Source organism: Salmo salar, chromosome ssa06 (genome assembly GCF_905237065.1).
Source record: "Salmo salar chromosome ssa06, Ssal_v3.1, whole genome shotgun sequence".
NCBI classification, from domain to species: Eukaryota; Metazoa; Chordata; class Actinopteri; order Salmoniformes; family Salmonidae; genus Salmo; species Salmo salar.
In genome coordinates, this window is record NC_059447.1 from 40,923,609 (window position 1) to 40,947,284 (window position 23,676).

General features: G+C 45.5%; 1 protein-coding gene across 1 annotated transcript in view; it reads left to right on the forward strand.

Annotated features, from left to right (window-relative positions):
* Window positions 1–23,676, forward strand: part of LOC106607294 (inactive phospholipase C-like protein 2) — a 101,690-nt gene that overhangs the window by 61,957 nt on the left and 16,057 nt on the right. The window contains exons 3-4 of the mRNA XM_014204112.2: window positions 7,871–8,074; window positions 10,383–10,458. Coding sequence (XP_014059587.1) covers window positions 7,871–8,074; window positions 10,383–10,458 — 280 coding nt within the window. The remainder of the gene's footprint in view (window positions 1–7,870; window positions 8,075–10,382; window positions 10,459–23,676) is intronic.

The window sequence follows — 23,676 nt, forward strand, 5'->3', positions numbered from 1 at the left end:
GGTTGTGTGGAGATATTAAGCAGTCGTGATTGCCTCTTAGGCTGCATTTCCATAATGGAATACGATAAAACTGTTCAATCATTCCACAAGTGATAGAAGGAGACACCAATTCGGAGTGAGGGAGCCTGGGAAGAAATAGTATAGCACAATTAGTAGCTAGACAAGTGACCCCTTAGCACCTCACTGAATAGGAACAAAACGTTGTTGAGGTCTCTCAGCTCGTTCTCTGTTTGTCGCTCCGATGGATAGAGAAGCATTGCTAATTGTGTTGTATTTACATGATGTAAAAGGCAGGAGCCATAAATGAGAATGTCAGTAAAGCTGGACAATTAAAAGGCTTATGCAAAGCTTCATCATTAAGCGGATGATGGTCTGTGTTAGGCTCTGTGAGCACCCTTATAAACCCCCCACAGAAATTATAAATGACAAACCAGTCATGTTTCATAATAGTTTGTTATGACCCCCCTTCTCCCTCTACCCCCACCCCTGAGATTATAAGTGGCCATCAACTTATGTTTCGTAATAATTTATTTTCAGATGTTTGTCGGGAGAGGATGGCAGTTCGAGTACAGCTTATAATTGTTGTTGTCATGATTGAAGGATGTAAAATAAAGCTTTTCTCTGTCTTGTCTGATCTACTGTCTGTCTGTGTGATGATGAAGATGGGAAGTGAGGAGGCTTTACACGCACTGTATACTTTGTACATCAGCTATCAGGTTTAGACTGGCAGGCCTCTTGTCTTGTCTGACAGATTTGAGAATAGACTATTTCTCTGGATACTTTGAACTTGATCTGGGTCAGACGTTGGCTCATAGTTTGTTGACATTGCTTTATATCCCAGGTAGGTTATGGGCTTTTAACTCCATCAACAACACTTGATTTGCCCGAGGAACGGAATGGACCTGGTTCCTTAATAAACCAACTGCCACAGCTCTTCATAAAACTCATTATACATTTCTCTATTTGTGTCTTCCCTCTATTCTTTGTTAGCTCCATTTCTACTATCTATCTTAATTGGATTTCCTTTTTTACTACAGTAGCTGATGAGCACTTATTGTTTCATGTGAGGGATTTAGGCCTATTTCAAATCATTTCAAACTGGCTGTAGTTTAGGCTGCATAGTCATAGGATTTGAATCCTCCGTTTCCGTCTATCGCTTAGTACTGTAGTTGCATCAACTCGACAATAGCTCTCTTTTTTTTCTGAAGAAGGATGTTTTCTTAATGAATATTTCTGTAATAATAGTTTGTTAGGAATGGCGTTCATGCAAATATGTTTTCTCAAGGGTTGAGACGATAGTTTACATAAAGGAGAACGGCAATGCACACCCATAGCTAGGTCTCAGGGAATTTCAGAACAGTACTTATTATGACTATTGGCAGCAATTTTTTACATGGTCTCTCCAAGCGCTGAAAAAGCTATTGTATTACCAATAAATAACAAATGTAACAAATGTATGATTGTTAGATGTTGTGTTTGTTAGCGAAGGAAGGAAACTAGGTCACTATGTATCTTCAGTCTGTGATCGGTATGAACCCAGGTACATAGAGCTACCTACTTTCTCATCTCCCAGATGCTCTGTTTTCAAATCACAACCCCAGATATCAGCACGGTTGACTCCTGATCTTAGGAACTATACTTGGTAATCCTCTCAGAGCCTTTAGGACTGTCTCCAGACCTGTTGTTGTTCTGTGGTAGGTAGGTCTGTTCTCCCGCCAGCCAACCTCAATCTAGGCCTAAGGACATGGCAAACAAGAGCCAAGACCACAATAACTAAGCAGGGGATGTGATTAGAGCTCCTGTGGCATGCTGTCATACATTTTTCATTTGTGGAAATTAATGCAGATGATCTTGACTCTCTATTTTCCAAAAAGGGTATCTCTTTTACCCAGGCACTGTTACAGAAAAAGGAGATGTTGTTGTGTTCCAGACTGAAAATGAATACTGTAATTTTGGGGAATAGTTTTCCTTATAGTGTTGGTATGGATGTGATAAGTGGAGGGTAATTTGCAGGCAAATGACCGGATACAATCTATACCAGTAAATACTATGTTTAGAGAAATGTTTTGTTGTGAAAAGCAGCTGGACATATTTTGGGACTCGATACAAGCCTCATGCAGTTGTTAAATGTGGATGGAAGCAAGATTCCTGACACAGATACTGTCCGCTAATCATTTTGTCACACTTTATTTAGTCCAAATTTTCCATCTCTAGATACTGTACTGATGGGCATACTAACTGCTTGCCAAGGTTACGTTTAGGTTGAGGTTTAGAAAAAGGATTAGGGTAAGGGTTAAGGTAAGGGTTAGGGTTAGGGTAAGGACTACATTTAGGGTTAGGAGAAGGGTTAAGGTTAGCGCTAGAGCTAGGTTTAGGGTTAGTAGATAGTTGAAATGTTACTGATAGTTCATCTCTAGATACTCTACAGACTATCCAAATAAAGTGTCACCAGTCATTTTATTTCAAAGCTGTGCTTGTGTGTGAGTCAGAAGTTGGGATTGCACAATGTTCAAAATAGGCCAGTGACAATGACTCAGTCTAAGCTAATAACACACCCACATTAAATCGGGGGGGTCTATACTAAGCATGGAAATGATACACAAGCGAGACATGTTAGTTGTGACGTTTTTGTGTGCATACAGGAGCTATTCATTTTCCTATCATAAGACAATTATGATAGGAAAATAGAAGACAATTACGATTAGGTAACTGGTACAGCAGGTGACCAGATCTGTGTGTGTGTGTGTGTGCTTGTGTTTTTTGCCAGCATGTGTGTAGACTGCACCGCAGTTGCCCCTGTTCCCTAAAGGGAGATGTAAAATGTCCATCTCCCTCAGAGGAACAGAGATAGAAACGTGCAAACAGCCTTTTCAATAGACTGAAAAGAAAGCCCTCAGGCTTGATGTTGAGATGGATGGCGTCATAACACACTGTGGTTGGCATCAATGCTTTCTTGTAGATGGTCTCCCCAGATGGACCCTGCCTGTACCCGTACTATAAGTGAAGGTAGAGGTTGTGGTGCTAGGGGCAGGAGGACCCAGAGACGAGGGGAGCCAAATCCCATTAGATGATATTACCACCTGTAGAGGAGACCAGAGCTGGCAGCTGGCAGCGTCACACACTGTAGTCTGGGCTCCAGTAAAGAGCCTCCTCTCCCCTGAGACACACAGCCACTGACTCACACAGGACAGAGTAAAGAAGGGAGACTTCAAGGACACTTCAAGTCTTCTTAACAAAGGCCTGTGTTGAGGGTGCATGGTAATGAGAGAAACCTCAACACACACTGTCACAGCACCACAATAGCAGCAAAATAGCACCACAATAGCACACCCATTCATGCGTAAATGCATACATGCAGAATGATACTGTATAGTGCAATCTTTTTATTTTATTTTTCTTTTACCCCCTTTTTCTCCCCAATTTCGTGATATCCACTTGCGATCTTGTCTCATCACTGCAACTCCCCCAACGGGTTCGGGAGGCGAAGGTCGAGTCATGCGTCCTCTGAAACATGACCCGCGAAACCGCGCTCCTTAACACCCGCCCGCTTAACCTGTAAGCCAGCTGCACCAATGTGTCAGAAGAAACACCGTTCAACTGACAACCCAGGTCAGCCTGCAGGCTCCCGGCCCGCCACAAGGAGTCGCTAGAGCACAATGAGCCAAGTAAAGCCCCCCCAGCCAAACCCTCCCCTAACCCAGACAACGCTGAGCCAAATGTGCGCTGCACTATGGGACTCCCGGTCACGGCCGGTTGTGACACAGCCTGGGACCGCTGCGCCACTCGGGAGTGTAGTGCAGTCTTTTAATTAAAATGTTGGCCATACACGTAAACACACACACAAGTCACTCTGGCCAGCTGTAATTCACTCTGGCCTGCTGTAAGTCACTCTGGCCATCTGTAAGACACTCTGGCCAGCTGTAAGTCACTCTGGCCATCTGTAAGACACTCTGGCCAGCTGTAAGTCACTCTGGCCAGCTGTAATTCACTCTGGCCTGCTGTAAGTCACTCTGGCCATCTGTAAGACACTCTGGCCAGCTGTAAGTCACTCTGGCCATCTGTAAGACACTCTGGCCATCTGTAAGACACTCTGGCCAGCTGTAAGTCACTCTGGCCATCTGTAAGACACTCTGGCCATCTGTAAGTCACTCTGGCCATCTGTAAGACACTCTGGCCATCTGTAAGTCACTCTGGCCATCTGTAAGACACTCTGGCCAGCTGTAAGTCACTCTGGCCATCTGTAAGACACTCTGGCCAGCTGTAAGTCACTCAGGATAAGAGCATCTGATAAATGACATTATGTTTTATTTTTTTCGCCTACAGTCACACCCCATAATACGCATGGAATGGTATTAAGAAATGCATTATCACACTTCAGTGACCTCTGACAGAGAGTGATTGATCGTTTCAAATAGCTACTTTTCCAGGTGATCTACTCTGAACAATAACAGAGTGAAGTGCGTTCCTCTCACAGGGGATTGGAGAGGAGGAGAGTGGGCGAGGAGACTGGCAGTTACAGAGAGGCTCTGTAGGAGTGGCAGGAAATCCATTCAGGCCATTTAGGATTAAACTCTCCCTTTCCTTTGTGTGTGTGTGTGCCTTTGCGTGGATATGTTTGTGTGTGTATGCGCATACACTTGTGTGTGTGTGTGTTTGAGAGAGAGAGGGAGGGAGAGAGAAATGGGACAAACACCAAATTGAGACTGCATGCAGAATTTTGAAAAAAATATCCTCCGTGTACAACGTAAAACACCAAATAATGCATGCAGAGCAGAATTAGGCCGATATCCGCTAATTAGCAAAATCCCGAAAAGAGCCGTTAAATTCTACAACCGCCTAAAAGGAAGCGATTCCCAAACCTTCCATAACAAAGCCATCACCTACAGGTGTAACGGTCGTCGTAATGGATGGACCAAGGCGCAGCGGGTTGAGTGCTCATATTTAACTTTTAATGTGAACACTTAATAAACAAAACAAGAAAACGGACGACAAACAGTCTTGCAGGCAACACACAGCTATGCAAAGAACAACCTCCCACAAATCCCATGACAAACACATTCCTATTTATAGGACCTTCAATCAATGGCAACGAAAGACAGCTGCCTCCAATTGAAAGCCCCAACCCCAATTACCTAAACATAGAAATAGAAATGACTAGACAGAGCATAGAAATACACTAACATAGAACAATGACAAAAACCCCGGGATACATAAAGCAAACACCCCTCTACATACACACACACCCCGAACCATATAAAACAAATACCCCTTGCCACGTCCTGACCAAACTATAATAACAAATAACCCCTTTACTGGTCAGGACGTGACAACAGGGAGATGAATCTGGAGAAGAGTCCCCTAAGCAAGCTGGTCCTGGGGCTCTTTTGCGAAATAGATGACCATATTAGAGACCCATATTTTCCTCAGATTAAACAGATCCAAAAAGAATTTGAAAACAAACCCAATTTTGATAAACCCCCATATCTATTGGGTGAAATACCACAGTGTGCCATCACAGCCGCAAGATTTGTGACCTGTTGCCACAAGAAAAGGGCAAACAGTGAACGACAAACACCATTGTAAATACAACCCATATTTATGTTTATTTATTTTCCCTTTTGTACCTTAACTATTTGCACATTGTTACAACACTGTATATAGACATAATATGACATTTGAAATGTCTTTATTCTTTTGGAACTGTGAGTGTAATGTTTACTGTTTTTGTTTATGATCTACTTCACTTGCTTTAGCAATGTTAACATACGTTTCCCATGCCAATAAAGCCATTGAATTGAATTGAGAGAGCGAGAGAGATTAGAGAGGGGGAGGGGAGAGAGAGAGAGAGAGAGAAATGCCTATGTATGTTTCCCTGCAGAGTGTTGACTGGAACACTGTAACAGGCACGCAGGCAGACGGCCCCATACTCTGTTCCTGCAGCATGCGTTCCAGTAAAGGGCCTGCTGCATTCACTCCCAACCAAACCGCAGTCCGGGAGAGTGAGAGAAAGAGATTAGAGCGAGAAGGAGGAGAGAGAGGGGAAGAGAAACAGCAGTGAAACCAGACACGCAGTTCTCATTTGGGGAATGTAATGTTGGAGGGGTAGAGGAGTAAGGGATGAGGATAATTAAAGACAGTGGCTAGCTGTTCTGTTTGATTCTGTGGCCCTGCCTGCAGTCTGGATACGGTATGGAGTGTATCGAGCAACAACAACCACACACAGGGGCGTGTAGTCACACAAACATACAGAGACAGGCACAGACACAGTCACAAAGAAACACACGCACGCATGCACAAACACACACACACTTCCGCGAACAGACACACACACTGTCACGGTTGTCGTAAGAACTGGACCAAGGCGCAGCGAACGTAGAGTTCCACATCTTTAATATCAAGTGAAACTTCAGCAAAACAAAACAATAAACGAACAACGAAACGTGACTACGTGGTGCACATGTACAAACACAAAATAATATCCCACAAACACAGGTGGGAAAAATAGCTACTTAAATATGATCCCCAATTAGAGGCAACGATTACCAGCTGCCTCTAATTGGGAACCAAACCAAAACACCAACATAGAAATTTTAAACTAGAACACCCCCTCGTCACGCCCTGACCTACTATACCATAGAGAACCAAGGGCTCTCTATGGTCAGGGTGTGACACACACACACACACACACACACACACACACACACACACACACACACACACACTGACCCGTGCACACACACACATCTACACCTACACTACAGTGAGAAACCCATACACATGTCACCTCCATTTCCCATTCAACAGTAAAAGTCGTTCTCCTTGGCTGTGCTTCCTCAGCCGGAGGGTGTTAATAGCTTTAGTTGAGGCTGTGTGTGCATACAGATGCCTATGTCCAGGAAGGTCGGCCCACAAAATGACAGCCATCCTCCAGGGGGTGAAAAGAGCCTTTCTCCTGGGCCGGAGGTCCTGCAGGGGGACACAGCCCGGTTCCCACACTGCCTGGCCTACACTGCCTGGTTTGTTGACCGCTTCCCAACTACCATCACCACACACTCTCTTCCTCCCTCAGGCTGTTGTTTCTCACCCTCCTTCTTTTATTCTGTCTTTCCCTTTTTTTCTCCCGCTTTTCCTCTTTCTCTTATGACTGATTTTCCCCACTTCTCTCTTTCTCCCTCCCTCCCTCCTCCTTTCTCTATCCCTCTCTTCCCTCTCTTTCCTTCTCACTCTATCTTTCCAATTTTGGTCTCTCGTTCATCCCTCATTGTTTTTTTTTCTTTCCCTGTTTATTTGGGTGGGCTTGTGAATGGTGATGTACTGTGTGAATAGCCTGGTGGGCCTGAATCAGGGCTCCGATTCCCATGCTGGAGGGAACAATGCTGGGCTGTGATGTGAACAGTCACGTAGGACTGGAGGTGCAGGCAGAGAGGCAGGCGGTGTGGCAGGGCCAGAACCAGGGCCAGGCAGCTTACGGTGGAGACTCCTGGGCCGCGTTGCACCACTGAACGAGTAGGCTGTGATGTCATGGGAACCGCTAGGTTCACTAATGAACAGAAACGTAATCAGGACTGTTCTTTCTCTCCTGAGGTTCTCTCTGGCCTGAGAAGAGTATCAGGATACGGTTGACCACATTTATCTCATGTGTAGAGTACGGTCTTGTGGGACATTTTGGTCACAATGATTATTGGTTTTTAAGTTGCTGTGGGCAATGTAGTAATAATGGTAAACTTGCCCCATGATCATCATAGAATCAATAAACCATCCTCTCTGTGTTTGAATTGTCCCTTGGGTCCGCTATCTTACAATCTTTTTCAATATTTACAGATTCCGTGATGCTAACCCTCATCCATGATCCTCTCTGTTTATTTACCAGAATGCCATGGTGTCGTTCAAGGAGCTGTGTGGTCTGACGCCGGCGGCCAACATGAAGCAGTGTATCCTGACCGTGTCCACGTGGCTGATGAACAGCGAGCGAGCGCTCAGGGTCACCGTGGACCTGAGTCAAGCCTACCCCACCATGGAGGCCCAAGGGCCCGTCCCCGAGCTGCTCCGCAAGGTCCTCAACGCCTACGACATGGTACTCTATAGCAGCACCACATAGGCATAACATACACTACAGCGCTACCATTCTGTTGAGGTCTATGTTGTGTTCAGAGAGATACATTTTGTGGGTAAACGCTGAACAAGTAACGCAAGCGCAATGTTCATTGGCGGTTAATAGGCGTGTAAACGTTATTCACTGAAGAGGTGCTATGAAATGAAAACGCATCACAACCTGGTAAGGTGACGTGTTACAACACCCTTGTGCACTATACAGTCTTAAGAGTCTGTTGCAAACTATGCCTTGAAATAATATCAGTATTGGAAAATGTTATAAATTGTTAGCACATTATGACACAGCAAGGCAACATGCCACAGATAACCTCCACCACAGGGAGTGAACAAACCATTTACTATAGCTACTACAGCGCTGTGATAAGCACTAATTCATCCCGGAGCAGTTTCACCCTGCTGCTCTTCCGCACGGCATCCCATCATGCCCTGTGCCTCCCCAAGCCGTCACTCTCCATCCTGGCTGCTGTCTGATCTGTGATAACAACCAGCTTATTCATTATTCACCAGGCACCTACTGGTACAGGCCAACACAGGGGTGGTTAAAGTCCCACCAGCGCTCAGAGCAAGTCAACACCCCACTATTCCACCCCCCTGATGGAGATTGGTTTGACCTATTGAACTGGGTCATCAGAGAGGAACTGTTGGGGTGTTGTAGTTACATGACATTACTGTTCATATCCCAGTCACCCCTATTGCTGACACCTAGAGTGCAACAACCTCATGTAAGTTCCACAGCTGAGGCTCTAAATAGCTTTGTATTTTAATCAGCTTTCTCCCTGAGCGTGCTTGTCTTTGAGTACTTCTTATGGCCCCGGTATATTACATTCACATGTAAAGGGCTTTAATGAAGAGCCTAAATGAAGGGCCTAAAAATAATTCCACTGCTGTTCCATTGCAACATTCCTGTGCTCCCAGCCTCCCAGCGTTAGCTAGCAGAGTCCCGACAGCTGAGGAGATGAATCTACAGTGAGGCTGAGTGTGTCTGAGACAGAGGGTGCCTGTCCTGAGCACAGGGTCAGTCAGCTGAGTGTTACTGTGTGCTTCCAAAGATTAGTCCATTGGCACACGCCCCACTCTCAAGAACAGAGGCTCCAGTGTGTGTGTGTGTGTGTGTGTGCGTGTGTGTGTGTGTACCAGCCCTAGCCATTAAGACATTAATGGTTGTCCTCATGTGGGCTGGTTGGACGCAGGCGCCGTAACCTAGGAGTGAACTGAGTGTCAGCAGATTGGAACTCTGTGGTCAGCGCCCCTGAGGCCAGGCCAGAGAGACCCAGCTCAGCCTGAGCCAATGGGAGCCAGCCCCCTGTCCTGTCTGCTGACCAATATGATCCCAGAGCCTGTGGCCATGTACAAGCCCACACACAGTGGCCTGCTTCTTGTCTCTGTGCTCTTAACTAAAGTGTGAATCTTCATTAGCGTTCTCCTGACTGCTGGGTCAGGCCAGCTGCTTCTCACTGTCCATGGGAGGGAGAGAGGCTGTAAAAGCAGAAGGTTTTCAGTTCAGGTCACAGGGTTGGGGATTGGAACTGGGTTAATGCTGTAAGGCTGGCTCAATGCTTCCAGGAACACAGGTAGGGGACCAGACGGGGGCTGCGTCACAACATGGCACCCTATTCCCTATGTAGTGCACTACTTTTGGCCAGAACCCTATGGGCTCTGGTCAAAAGAAGTGCACTATATATGGAACAGGGTGTCATTTAGGATGCAACCAGACTGTTCTCACCTCCTGTTCTCTACTGTATCACCACATGATCAGGACTCTGTCATCACTCGCCGTGTGTGTGTGTGTGTGTGTGTGTGTGTGTGTGTGTGTGTGTGTGTGTGTGTGTGTGTGTGTGTGTGTGTGTGTGTGTGTGTGTGTGTGTGTGTGTGTGTGTGTGTGTGTGTGTTTTGTCTGTCTCTGTGGGTGTGATTCCCAGGGTCTGGCCATAGCAGAGGGAGCAAAAAGGTTTATAAAGAGCCAATGATCAAAGGACTTTGAGAAATGTTGACATACCCTCTTTCTCTTCCATCGAATGTCTCTGAGAAGTATTTCCCTTTAGACTTTGTTATTCATTATTCATATAGTATTCCCCCGTTTTTGGCTATGCGTACATTCAATGATGATTCTGTGTTATTCTTTACTAAGAGGTGCTGTTTCCATTGTCCTGTTTAGCCTTGTCTACAGTTGGACTCATGGCATAAGAAGTCCCCCTGCGACACAGGAATTTCTTGATACCGTACGACCTCACTTCCTTTTGCGTAATCTTGTCTCGTTTATTTCTCTATAGATGATTCAGACGAGCCGGACGCTGATCGAGTCAGCTGACGTGGTCTACTCCAAGCTTACACAAGCACAACGGGCAGGTAAGGCTTTGTAGAATTCACTTTACCAGTGACATAGCCTGGTAAAGTGCTGTCTCCTAAGGTCGGCAAGACAGCACAAACAGATCTCGGACCAGTCTATGCCACAGGTCAGGAGCTTCAACAAACCCAGACAAACATGGGCATAACACTGCCCGCCCTCACTCCCATCCCAAACTGGTCTCTGATCACTCTTTCTATTACATTATTTTGCCAGGTAAATTGACTGAGAACACATTCTCATTTACAGCAATGACCTGGGGAATAGTTACAGGGGAGAGGAAGGGGGATGAATGAGCCAATTGAAAGCTGGGGATGATTAGATGGTCATGATGGTATGAGGGCCAGATGGGAATTTAGCCAGGACACCAGGGTTAACACCCCTACCCTTATGATGTGCCATGGGAGCTTTAGTGACCACAGAGAGTCAGGACACCCATTTCAACATCCCATCTGAAAGACAGCAACCTACACAAGGCAATGAGATATTATATAACATCACTTCAAGCAGCATATTGTCTCTCATTTAGGGACCGACCAGGACCAACCCTGCTTACCTTCATAGGCACAGCAGTGGAATCAGTTTTTCACAATTCAGTTTTCAGTCAGTTTTTCACAATTTCTCACATTTAATCCGAGTAAAAATTCCCTGTCTTAGGTCAGTTAGGATCACCACTTTATTTTAAGAATGTGAAATGTAAGAATAATAGTAGAGAGAATGATTTATTTCAGCTTTTATTTCTTTCATCACATTCCCAGTGGGTCAGAAGTTTACATCACTCAATTAGTATTTGGTAGCGTTGCCTTTAAATTGTTTAACTTGGGTGAAATGTTTCGGGTAGCCTTCCACAAGCTTCCCACAATAAGTTGGGTGAATTTTGGCCCATTCCTCCTGACAAAGCTGGTGTAACTGAGTCAGGTTTGTAGGCCTCCTTGCTCGCACACGCTTTTTCAGTTCTGCCAACACATTTTCTATAGGATTGAGGTCAGGGCTTTGTGATGGCCACTCCAAAACCTTGATTTTGTTGTTCTTAAGCCATTTTGCCACAACTTTGGAAGTATGCTTGGTGTCATTGTCCATTTGGAAGACCCATTTGCGACCAAGCTTTAACTTCCTGACTGATGTCTTGAGATGTTGCTTCAATATAACCACATAATTTTCCATCTTCATGATGCCATCTATTTTGTGAAGTGCACCAGTCCCTGCTGCAGCAAAGCACCCCCACCACATGATGCTGCCACCCCCGTGCTTCACGGTTGGGATGGTGTACTTCGGCTTGCAAGCCTCCCCCTTTTTCCTCCAAACATAATGATGGTCATTATTGCCAAACAGTTCTATTTTTGTTACATCAGACCAGTGGACATTTCTCCAAAAAGTATGAGTCCCCATGTGCAGTTGCAAATCGTAGTCTGCCTTTTTTATGGCTGTTTTGGAGCAGTGGCTTCTTCCTTGCTGAGCGGCCTTTCACGTCCTTTGCTGTTATTCTTGGATTGATTTGCACTTTTCGCACCAAAGTACGTTCATTTCTAGGAGACATAACGCGTCTCCTTCCTGAGCGGTATGACGGCTGCGTGGTCCCATGATGTTTATACTTGCGTACTATTTTTTTGTACAGATGAACGTGGTACCTTCAGGCATTTGGAAATTGCTCCCAAGGATGAACCAGACTTGTGGAGGTCTACAATATTTTTCTGAGGTCTTGGCTGATTTCTTTTGATTTTCCCATGATGTCAAGCAAAGAGGTACTGAGTTTGAAGGTAGGCCTTGAAAAACATCCACAGGTACACCTCCAATTGACTCAAATGATATCAATTAGCCTATCAGAAGCTTCTAAAGCCATGACATAATTTTCAGGAATTTTCCAAGCTGATTTAAGGTACAGTAAACTTAGTTTATGTAAACTTCTGACCCACTGGAATTGTGATACAGTGAATTATAAGTGAAATAAGTGGAAGTGGAAAAATAAGTGGAAAAATGACTTGTGTCACGCACAAAGTAGATGTCCTAACCGACTTGCCAAAACTATAGTTTGCTAACAAGAAATTTGTGGAGTGGTTGAAAACGGGTTTCAATGACTCCAACCTAAGTGTATGTAAACTTCCCACTTCAACTGTATATGTGGGGATTTCATCATAGTCACTGTCATTGCTATTGCTGTAGTCATCCAGTAATTTATCATTTAACACGTCAGTCGGCATGTGAATTCACTCACCGAGCAAGACGGCATTGAATGGAACAAGAGGAGTGAATAAACTAAAATATTCCCTTAAAAAGAGCTGAGAGGACAGGAAGGACAGTAATAGATAGAAAGATAGAATGAGGGAGAGAATGGAAGCAGGGAATCATCAATACTGTTTTTTTTTTAATGGCTTGTGGACGATAGCGGTGACTAAGGCTTTGGTGCGGGGTTGTAATTGAATATAATGAGATCTTTTAAGTACAAAATGGCTCCAAATTAGGGGGCCAATGATTGTCTTTCTCCTGGCTCGCCATCCTCTGCGTGGGGCTGTAATTGCAGTTTGCCCCAACTGCAGTACCGAGTGGCTGCAGACAGACAGACGGCTGCAGACAGACAGACGGCTGTAGACAGACAGAGCTCCTAAATGGCAGAGGGGATGAGATAAAGATGCATCAGGATTCTTGATTTATCATCATTATGTTTGTTTACCTACAGTATTTGTATCTGCTCGCTTCTGAAGGCGAGACATAACACAGATAGTACATCTGCACTGGTAAACTCATGGATATTAAACAGATGCACGTAAACCAGCAGCAAGTGCACACGTGTACACCTCCTAACGTATTTATTTGGACAGCCTGTAGGGAGGAGGTCAGAGACCTGGCAGTGTGATGCCAGGACAACAACCTCTCCCTCAACGTCAGCAAAACAAAGGAGCTGATCGTGGACTACAGGAAACGGAGGCGAGCACGCCCCCATCCACATCGATGGGGCTGTAGTGGAGCAGGTCGAGAGTTTCAAGTTCCTCCGCATCACTAAGTAATTAACATGGTTCACACACACCAACACAGTTTTAAGAGGAGCACTACAACGTCCCTTCCCCCTCAGGAGGCTGAAAAGATTTGGCCTGGGCCCTCAGATCCTCCAAAAGTTCTACAGCTGCACCACTGAGAGCATCTTGACTGGCTGCATCACCGCTTGGTACGGCAACTGCAAGGCACCCGACCGCAAGGCGCTACAGAAAGTGGTGAGTACGGCCCAGTACATCACTGGTGTCGAGCTCCCTGCCATCCAGGACCTCAATACCAGGTAGTGTTGGAGGAAGACCCAACAAATTGTCAAAGACTCCAGGTTTGTTACAGAGGCATAAATATGCCCCCCCCCCCCCTGGTAATGATGAGAGGTTCACATGTCTTGGGGGTATGATCTTTGACACTGTAACTTTCTCACTCATCATTATTCACGATTCATTCAGGATTATCTGTAATCATGGTAGCATCCACATTCATTTATTAGTGTTTAGAAACATATTCTATTCAAATTTACAATAAAAGTGACTCCAAAATAACACAATACATTATTTGCCATTCATTTCTATTGGGAACATAATCCGAAACATAACCAAAACAAACTGCAAATGCATCCAACAACTTTGTAGTCTCAAACTTGATGTAATCCTTGTGTGCTAAGAATATGAGACCAAATGCAAACATTTTGACTAAACTGAAAACACTCTAAGTGAATTTGTCCAAATATTTATGACTAGATACATGAAGTGCCTTCATTTCTAAACGGTAAAACAGATATGTATGAAAACAGATATGTACTATAGTACATATAATACCAAAATGTTTGAGTATAGAGCCAAATTAAACGTTTTAGCTTCACTGGCCAAATAAATACTTAGGTGAGTGTACAGTATATATTTATTCACACCCCTTGACTGTTTCCACATTTTGTTGTGTTACAGCCTGAATTCAAAATTAATTATATTGAGATGTGGTGTTACTGGCCTACACACAATACCCCATAATGTCAAAGTGGAATTGTGTTTTTAGAAAGTTTTACAAATAGATTACAAATGAAAACCTGAAATGTCTAGAGTCAATAAGTATTCAACCCCTTTGTTATGACAAGCCTAAATAAGTTCAGGTGTAAAAATGTGCTTAACAAGTGACATAATAAGTTGTATGGACTCATCACTCTGTGTACAATTATAGTGTTTTGCATGATTTTTGAATGACTACCTCAGCTCTGTAACCCACACATACAATTATCTGTCAGGTCCCTCAGTCGAGCAGTGAATTTCAAACACAGATTCAACCACAAAGACCAGGGAGGTTTTCCAATGCCTTGCAAAGAGGGGAACCTATTAGGAGATGAAAAAAGCTGACATTGACTGTCCCTTTCAGCATGGTGAAGTTATTGATTACACTTTGAATGGTGTATCAATACACGCAGTCACTACTAAAATACAGGCGTCCTTCCTAACTCAGTTGCCGGAGAGGAAGGAAACCACTCAGGGATTTCACCATTAGGCCAATGGTGACTTTAAAACAGTTACAGAGTTTAATGGCTGTGATAGGAGAAAACTGAGGATGGATCAACAACATTGTAGTTACTCCACAAAACTAACCTAAATGACAGCGTGAAAAGGAGGAAACCTGTACAGAGTAAAATTATTCAAAAACTTGCATCCTGTTTGCAATAAGGCACTAAATTAATACTGCAAAAAAAGTGGCAAAGAAATTAACTTTATGTCCTGAATACAAAGTATTATGTTTGGGGCAAATCCAACACAACACATCACTGAGTACAACTTTTACATTTTCAAGCATGGTGGTGGTTGGAGTTGAGTATCAAGACACCATTGAATGTTTCTAAGTGGCCTAGTTACAGTTTTGACTTAAATCGGCATGAAAATCTATGGCAAGACTTGAAAATGGGTGTCTAACAATGAATGATCAACAAGCAACTTGACAGAGTTTGAATAATAAAAAAAATTATAATGTACAAATATTGTACAATCCAAGTGTGCAAAGCTCTTAGAGACTTACCCAGAAAGACTCACAGCTGTAATCGCTGCCAAAGGTGATTGTAACATGTATTGATTCAGGTGTGTGAATACTTATGTAAATTAAGCACAACCCCCACCTGTGGACGTCGGGCCCTCATACCACCCTCATGGAGTCTGTTTCTGACCGTTTGAGCAGACACATGCACATTTGTGGCCTGCTGGAGGTCATTTTGCAGGGCTCTGGCAGTGCTTCTCCTGCTCCTCCTTGCACAAAGGCGGAGGTAGCGGTCCTGCTGCTGGGTTGTTGCCCTCCTACGGCCTCCTCCACGTCTCCTGATGTACTGGCCTGTCTCCTGGTAGCGCCTCCATGCTCTGGACACTACGCTGACAGACACAGCAAACCTTCTTGCCACAGCTCGCATTGATGTGCCATCCTGGATGAGCTGTACTACCTGAGCCATGCTACCACTAGAGTGAAAGCACCGCCAGCATTCAAAAGTGACCAAAACATCAGCCAGGAAGCATAGGAACTGAGAAGTGGTCTGTGGTTACCACCTGCAGAACCACTCCTTTATTGGGGGTGTCTTGCTAATTGCCTATAATTTCCACCTGTTGTCTATCCCATTTGCACAACAACATGTGAAATTTATTGTCAATCAGTGTTGCTTCCTAAGTGGACAGTTTGATTTCACAGAAGTGTGATTGACTTGGAGTTACATTGTGTTGTTTAAGTGTTCCCTTTATTTTTTTGAGCAGTGTATAATATTCAGAATGAACTGTGGATGGAATGAAAAACATCCATATGTTAACAGAACCAGGCAGAGACAGGGCTTACATGCGTAGAGACACACAGGACTGTCTTACTGAAGACACACTGTGTGGTAAAGCTAGACCCGTGTGTGTGTTTGTGTGTGTGTGTGTGTGTGTGTGTGTGTGTGTGTGTGTGTGTGTGTGTGTGTGTGTGTGTGTGTGTGTGTGTGTGTGTGTGTGTGTGTGTGTGTGTGTGTGTGTGTGTGTGTGTGTGTGTGTGTGTGTGTGTGTGTGTGTGTGTGTGTGTGTGAGAGAGAGAGTGTGTAAGAGTGATACTGAGATGGTTGGGGGAATTCATCAGACACTGAAGCCACTGGACAGGCTTGCACATGTCCACCCAGTGTGCCGAATCTGATGAGGCAAGCCTGCACCCCACAGGCCTCCCCTCAGGCTCACAGTAGTAGGCTCATGCCCATGCCCAGCCACCTCCATGTGGGCAGCACCATGTCCCTGTTCCAGTGTCGTGCTTCCCTAAAACCCAGGAATGGAGCATGAAAGCTGGGCTTGAGTCAGAATGCACTCCCCCGCTCCTCCATAGAACAGCCCCATAAGAAGCCCTGGGCTAAGCATGACTGAAACCCCACCAGTAACTACACAGCTATACAGTCACACAGCTGTGTGTTGGTGTCACTAGTGGGATGTCAAGGGGTGGGTTATGTAATAAGAAAACATTTGGGGTGGGGGAACTGGAAAAAAAGAACCCCTAGGGGCCCTCAGCCTCATGTCAAACATTACACTTTCTCTAACACCCAGCTCCCCCCCTCCCTCTCCTCCACCCCACCCTTCACCCAGCCCAGTCATAAAAAGACAGGTCCTGCAGGCATCCCTCCCCTCCCCCAACCTCTCTGCTGGATTCACACAGATTTCTGAGACTTAACTTCTCCCATGCCTCTGCATCCCAGCTCATGTTTTCTGACAAGGGCGCTGTTTTGGTATTGCTTGGCCAGGCGGAACAAAATGGAATGGAAAAATAAAAAGTGTGCGGCGAAGGAACTACAAACACAGGAAGCTGAAGCAGCTGTGACACACATGGCTGGGCTCTCAGCAGCCCCACGGAGACACGACAGCACACCGCTGTTTACCCATCAGGCACCTGGGCATGGGGAGCACTGCTACACCACCGGTAATAAAACCAACGATGGAGAAAACTAGAAGAGGGATGGTTGGCTCATTCAGTGCGTGTGTGTGTGTCTGTGCGTCCACGTGTATGTATGGTTTTAATAAAGCGGCCAGGACAGGAAGCAGGGAGGGCCCCTAGCGACTGTGTGGACGCCTCATTGACTCTCTGCTGTAGCGTGGAACTCCGGAGAGCAGAGGTCAACCAGCCAGCCCACACACAAATATGGCCGTCTGCCAGCTAATCAAAAGACAAAGGCCAACCGCCAGAACCAGTCAGGGAGGAGAGAGCCGCTTGACTGCATGGCCAGATCAGACAGCTATTTTGAGATCAGCCAGTTATTCAAGACAGAACCAAAGATTCCCCTCCGACTGCAGATCAGGATGCATCCTGTGATTTTGGTCAGCGACAATCGCAGGGGTTCAGCAAGTTAACCAATGACAAAGGATCGAAAGGAATTTGATGTTAGACAATGAGTCAATGTTTCCAGTCCATTTAGAGATTGATGAGTGTGTTTAGTGATAAACACAGTGTGACACAATTTAGCCATCAACCCTTGCGCCTTTACCTATCTCTCTCTCTCTCTTTCTCTCTCTCCCTTCGTCCCTCCCAGCCCAACCTCTCTCTCTCTCTCTCTCTCTCATTCTCCCTCCCTCTCTCCCTCTCTCTCTCCCTCTGTCCACCAGCTGGGCTACAGCGGTGCCGTCTTCCATTTCAAACGGCTGCTGAGGCTTTGTGTGTCAGTGTGTAACTCATCTCCTAGCTATCTGCCCACAGAGTTAGGCCTTAGGCCCTGGGAGCCAGCCTGCAGAGGATGGGGAGGCAGGTTATCATACCTTGACAGCTCTCAATGTAAACGCAGGTCTCAGTGTGTGTTCTCCTGGCTTTCTCCTGGGGGGGGCGAGAAGAGGGGGCGGGAGAGATACATTTACATGGGATAGAAGGTTTATGTCCTATAATAGATTTTGATAGCAAAAGGTATAATTAGCATTTAGTTGCTGGGTGAGAAACCATAAAAAGGGGATATTACAACCCAGACAGAGCTGGCAGTGATCGACAGAAAGGCTTTTTGGGTGTGTGTCTACCATGATGTCTGATTGCAGCTGACACCTACACTGGTTATTTGAGGTACATGTCAGCGTGGTGCTGTCACAGTGGGACATGTGTGTCATCATGCCGCTTATAATTGATCAAGTTGATCAAGCTTTGATCACTGATGACAGTCCCCTCCGTCAACACATACATAAACACAAACACACACACGCACACACACAGCCGTTTGAAATATATGCGGTAGAGAAAACAGCACTCTGCTTGAATGGCTATTCTCTCTGTCCTCCTTCCTCCACCCCCTCTCTGTGATCATTATGCCCAGCCATTATTGCTTCTAATCAGTTTAATTTGGGAAGTGGCGCTGATGTGTTGATGAGGGGAGAGAGAGAGAGAGAGAGAGAGAGAGAGCCAGAGCGAGAGAGAGGCGGGACGTGAGGTGACCAGATGTCCCCGCTAACTCCTCTCTGCATGCACCTACAGAGGTGCCTGCCTAACGAACCCCCCTGGGTTCTATTGATGGCTCACCACAACACCGACTGCACTAATGAACGACCACTCAGGCATCTGTGACATACGTTCTGGCACACAGATGCTACCTGTGGCTGTGTGCGTGTGTGCGTGTGTGTGTGTGTGTGTGTGTGCGTGCGTGCGTGCGTGCGTGTGTGTGTGTGTATACATGGTGCTTTTCATAACATGCTCATCATGTATATACCCCTATAATTGCGATTATGTTTAAGAGAACCACGGAGATCATATCACCCGTTTCAATGGGTTTTCCCAGCCCTGGCACCAGAGAGACAGCAGCAGTAGTCTGGCGTTAGCTAGCGTGGGTATTGGGCAGGAGGACTGATGGAGGGAGGAGGCACAGGCTGCATGGACATGGCTGTTTATTTATTGATATGCCTTCCTCCCCTCCCCCTCTCTGTCCCTTGGTGAGATTCTCCGCCGCCTCTGGCTGCGTTGGTATGGTTAGCAGCCTCTCACCATGGATCCCATTACCATGGAAATGCAGGGGATAAAGAGACCCCTGTCTTTACATAGTCAATGCCGCCGTTCCGGACAGAGAAAATCCCATTCTCTGTGGTGTCCTGTGGTGAAATCCCTCGCAGCGCATCACTCATAATAAATAAATGAAGCTCGGCTCCGAGCCTCTCTTTTTTTGATTTCTGTTACTCTCTCTCTCTCTCTCTCTCTCTCTCTCTGCATGCTGGGAGTGTTTGGTGCATGCTGGGAATTGTTTGAGCAAGATAGTGCGTGTGTGGTGTAGAGTTAGATATTCAGAACTTTCTTTAGGTTTTCTCTTTCTTGGTGGCATTCTTTGTTTTCTTCTGTGCATGATTAAGGTTATTATTTTTATTTGTTTGTTGTGGTAGAATTAAGTATTTTGTTTTCGTATCGAAATTACCCTGTTTTTGGCGGGGATGGCAGCCCGAATGGGGATGCCGTCCCTGTCACTTCGGCACGGCTTTAGGTGTGTTACTGAAGCTACTGTCACGGTGGAGGAGTTTCTGGTCGCCGTAGGAGAGAAGGTAGGATATGAGAATGTTGCTTATGCGTCACGGATGAATAAAGCGGTGGTGGTTTTTCTTAAAGAAGAGTGTCTTGTTAATCGTATGGTTGAGCAAGGCGTACTTCTTAAAGGAATGTTTATTCAAGTTACGCCGCTTTTTTCTCCGTCAACAAGGGTAACGATTTCAAATGTACCGCCGTTTATTCCAAATGAGCTATTGGAGCGCGAGTTATTGCGCTTTGGGAAGTTTGCAAGTTCCTTTAAGGTTGTCCCGTTGGGTTGCAAACACCCGGCGTTGAAACAGGTTATGTCTTTTCGGCGACAGGTGTTTATGTTTTTGGACTCACCGGAGCAGACTTTGGAGTTAGCGTTTAAAGTCAAGTATGACAATAAATTATATATGGCTTATGCTAGTACGGGTAGTCAACGGTGTTTTGAGTGTGGGGATGTTGGTCATAAGCGACATGCTTGCCCGAAAAGGGAGAAGGCAGAGGGAGGGGCGCAGGTGGTCCTCGTAACGCCTGGGCCCACTAATGTAGGGAGAGGTGGGCCGACAGCGGTAGAGCAGCCACAAGCACCTGCTGCTGAGGAACAAGTTATCCATGTTGAGGACAAGGAGTTGCAACTTGTGTTAGAGGGAAATGTTATGCAGCAGAAACATTTTGTTGTAGAAAGCAAGGATAGATCTGAAGAGCCAGTTCCTCAGACTGGTGATGAGGTGCCCAGTACGAGTGCTGGGGTACAGGAGGGGGTTCATATGGAGCTAGTCTCCCAGGTAGTGGAGGAAATGCCCACTATGAGTAACGGGGTACAGGAGGGGATTCATGTGGAGCTAGACTCCCAGGTAGTGGAGGAGATGCCCACTACTAGTAATAGGGTACAGGTGGGGCTAGTCTCCCAGGTAGTGGAGGAGATGCCCACTACTAGTAATAGGGTTCAGGTGGGGCTAGTCTCCCAGGTAGTGGAGGAGATGCCCACTACTAGTAATAGGGTTCAGGTGGGGCTAGTCTCTCAGGTAGTGGAGGAGATGCCCACTACGACTAATAGGGTTCAGGTGGGGCTAGTCTCCCAGGTAGTGGAGGAGATGCCCACTACTAGTAATAGGGTTCAGGTGGGGCTAGTCTCCCAGGTAGTGGAGGAGATGCCCACTATTAGTAATGGGGTTCAGGTAGAGCTAGTCTCCCAGGTAGTAGAGGAGATGCCCACTACTAGTAATAGGGTTCAGGTGGGGCTAGTCTCTCAGGTAGTGGAGGAGATGCCTGGTACGAGTGATGGGCTGCAAGTGGGGAGTGATGAAAGGGATGTGTTAGAAGTGAGTCAGGGGTCTGTGGCCTCAGTTGAGGAGGAGCAGGATATGGATATCTCTATTGGTATGATAGCAGCTGGTGACGACTCAATTTATGATCTAGAGGAGGTAAATAGGTTTTTGGATCAGACTTTTGGGAAATCTGTCAAATTGGCAGAATATTTTGATGTTGATAAGTTTGTGAGGTCAGCTGTGATGTTACAGAAGACGGTGGGGTTAGACCAGTTAAGTGAGAAGAAGCGGTTTCGCTTGAGGAAATTTGTTACTGCTGTTACAGCAGCAAAAGGTGCTGGGAAACGTGGTCAGGGTAAGAGAAAATTTAAACAATGATGTTGATCATGCTTCATAGGGTGTCTTCTTTTTTCTCTTTGGTTTCTCTGTGGTTTCTTCTGCTTTTCCTTTCTCTTTTCTATATGGAGGTACTAAGGGTAGGTTCTCTCAATATTAATGGTGGAAGGGACAGGAATAAGAGGGCTTGGGTATTAGAAATAATAAAACAGAAAAGGCTTAATGTAGTTTTTCTACAGGAGACACATAGTGATGAGGCTAATGAGGTTGACTGGGGTATGTGGTGGGAGGGGCAGCATATACTCAGTCATGGTACTAATTTCAGTGCTGGGGTGGCAATCTTGTTTTCTTCAGGCTTAGGGGTGACTGTGGTATCTACAACAGAGATTGTCAAGGGACGGGTTTTATTGGTCAAGGCGGAGGTTATGGGGTTTTTGTTTGTTTTTTTGAATGTTTATGCTCCTAATGAGGGTACAGAGCGTATTGCTGTATTTGATCAAATAAAGGAAACTTTAAGACAGTGTGACCAAGAGGGTTGTATGGTTTTAGGGGGGACTGGAACTGTACAGTGGATTTTACTGTTGATCGCACCGCTGAAGAACCTCACCTGCGGTCAGCCACTTGCCTGTCTGGTCTACTAACTGAGTTTGAGCTTTCTGATGTGTGGAGAGTCAGGAATGCAAAAGTTAGGCAGTACACATGGCTAAAAATCAATGAAGGTCGTGTCAGTGCTGCAAGGTTAGACAGGTTGTATATATCTGATCACTACTGTAGTAGGGTTGGAAGATGTGACATTACTCCTGTGGGTTTCTCTGATCACCATATTGTTACTGTTGATATTCATTTGTCCTGTCCACGAAGGTCATCACCTTACTGGTATTTTAATGTTAAATTGTTACATGATGTCATGTTTTGTGAAAGGTTTTTGTTGTTTTGGGAAAAATGGAGGGTTACAAAAGGAAATTTTGAGTCCTTGAGACAATGGTGGGAGGTTGGGAAGGCCCAAATACGATTATTTTGTCAACAGTATACTGCTCTGTCTCGAATTGAAGTCAAAGAGACTATCAAGGCCCTTGAACAGGACATCAAATTTATTGAATTGAAGCTGCTCACTCAGAATGACCCTGGATTAGTCATGAATTTACAGGACAAGAGACATGAACTGAGATTGTTTCTGCATGAAAGAGTGAAGGGTGCCTTGATTAGGTCTCGTTTCGCTTCCCTCAAGGATATGGATGCTCCTAGCGCTTTCTTTTTAACCTAGGACAGTCGACACTGCAACGTAAACAGATGGTCTGCCTTCGTCTCCCTGATGGGAAGGTGACCACAGATGACAGTGAAATGCGTCAACATGCAGTGGATTTCTACTCTGCCCTCTATAAGGCGGAGGATTGTGACTCTCTGTGTACTGAACAGTTGCTACACGGTCTTCCTCAATTGGGACCTGAGCAGAGAGTCGCATTGGACTCTGACATTACACTGCAAGAGCTGTCCACAGCAGTTATGCAGCTCTCAACAGGCCGAGCCCCTGGCATTGATGGTTTACCATCTGAGTTTTATAAGCACTTTTGGGGGTCTATTGGGGAGGATTTTTATGAAGTGGTGTGTGAATCTTTTAATGAGGGTTCTCTTCCTGTATCCTGTCAACGTGCGGTGCTTTCATTATTGCCAAAAAAAGGGGGATTTGGCTCTCATAAAAAATTGGAGACCTGTTGCGTTGCTGTGCGCAGAATATAAAATTGTTTCTAAATGTCTCTCAAACAGGTTGAAAGAGTATTTGGGATTGTTGGTCCACAAGGACCAGTCTTACTGTGTACCTGATCGCTCTATTGTTGACAATTTGTTTCTGATAAGAGATGTTTTAGACATTTGTAAACTGTCTGATGTAAATGTGGGTTTACTTTCGTTGGATCAGGAGAAGGCTTTTGACCGTGTGGACCACCAGTACTTGTTCAAGACAATGAAAGCCTTTGGGTTTGGGGATGTTTTTTTGTCGTGGATGAATTTACTGTATGCTGGGGCCTCGTGTATGGTGAAGGTGGGGGGTGGTTTGAGCTGCCCAATCCCTGTCCAAAGGGGCATCAGGCAGGGATGCCCAATTTCAGGGCAGTTATACAGTCTGGCGATTGAACCAATGCTTTGTTTTTTAAGAGCGAGGCT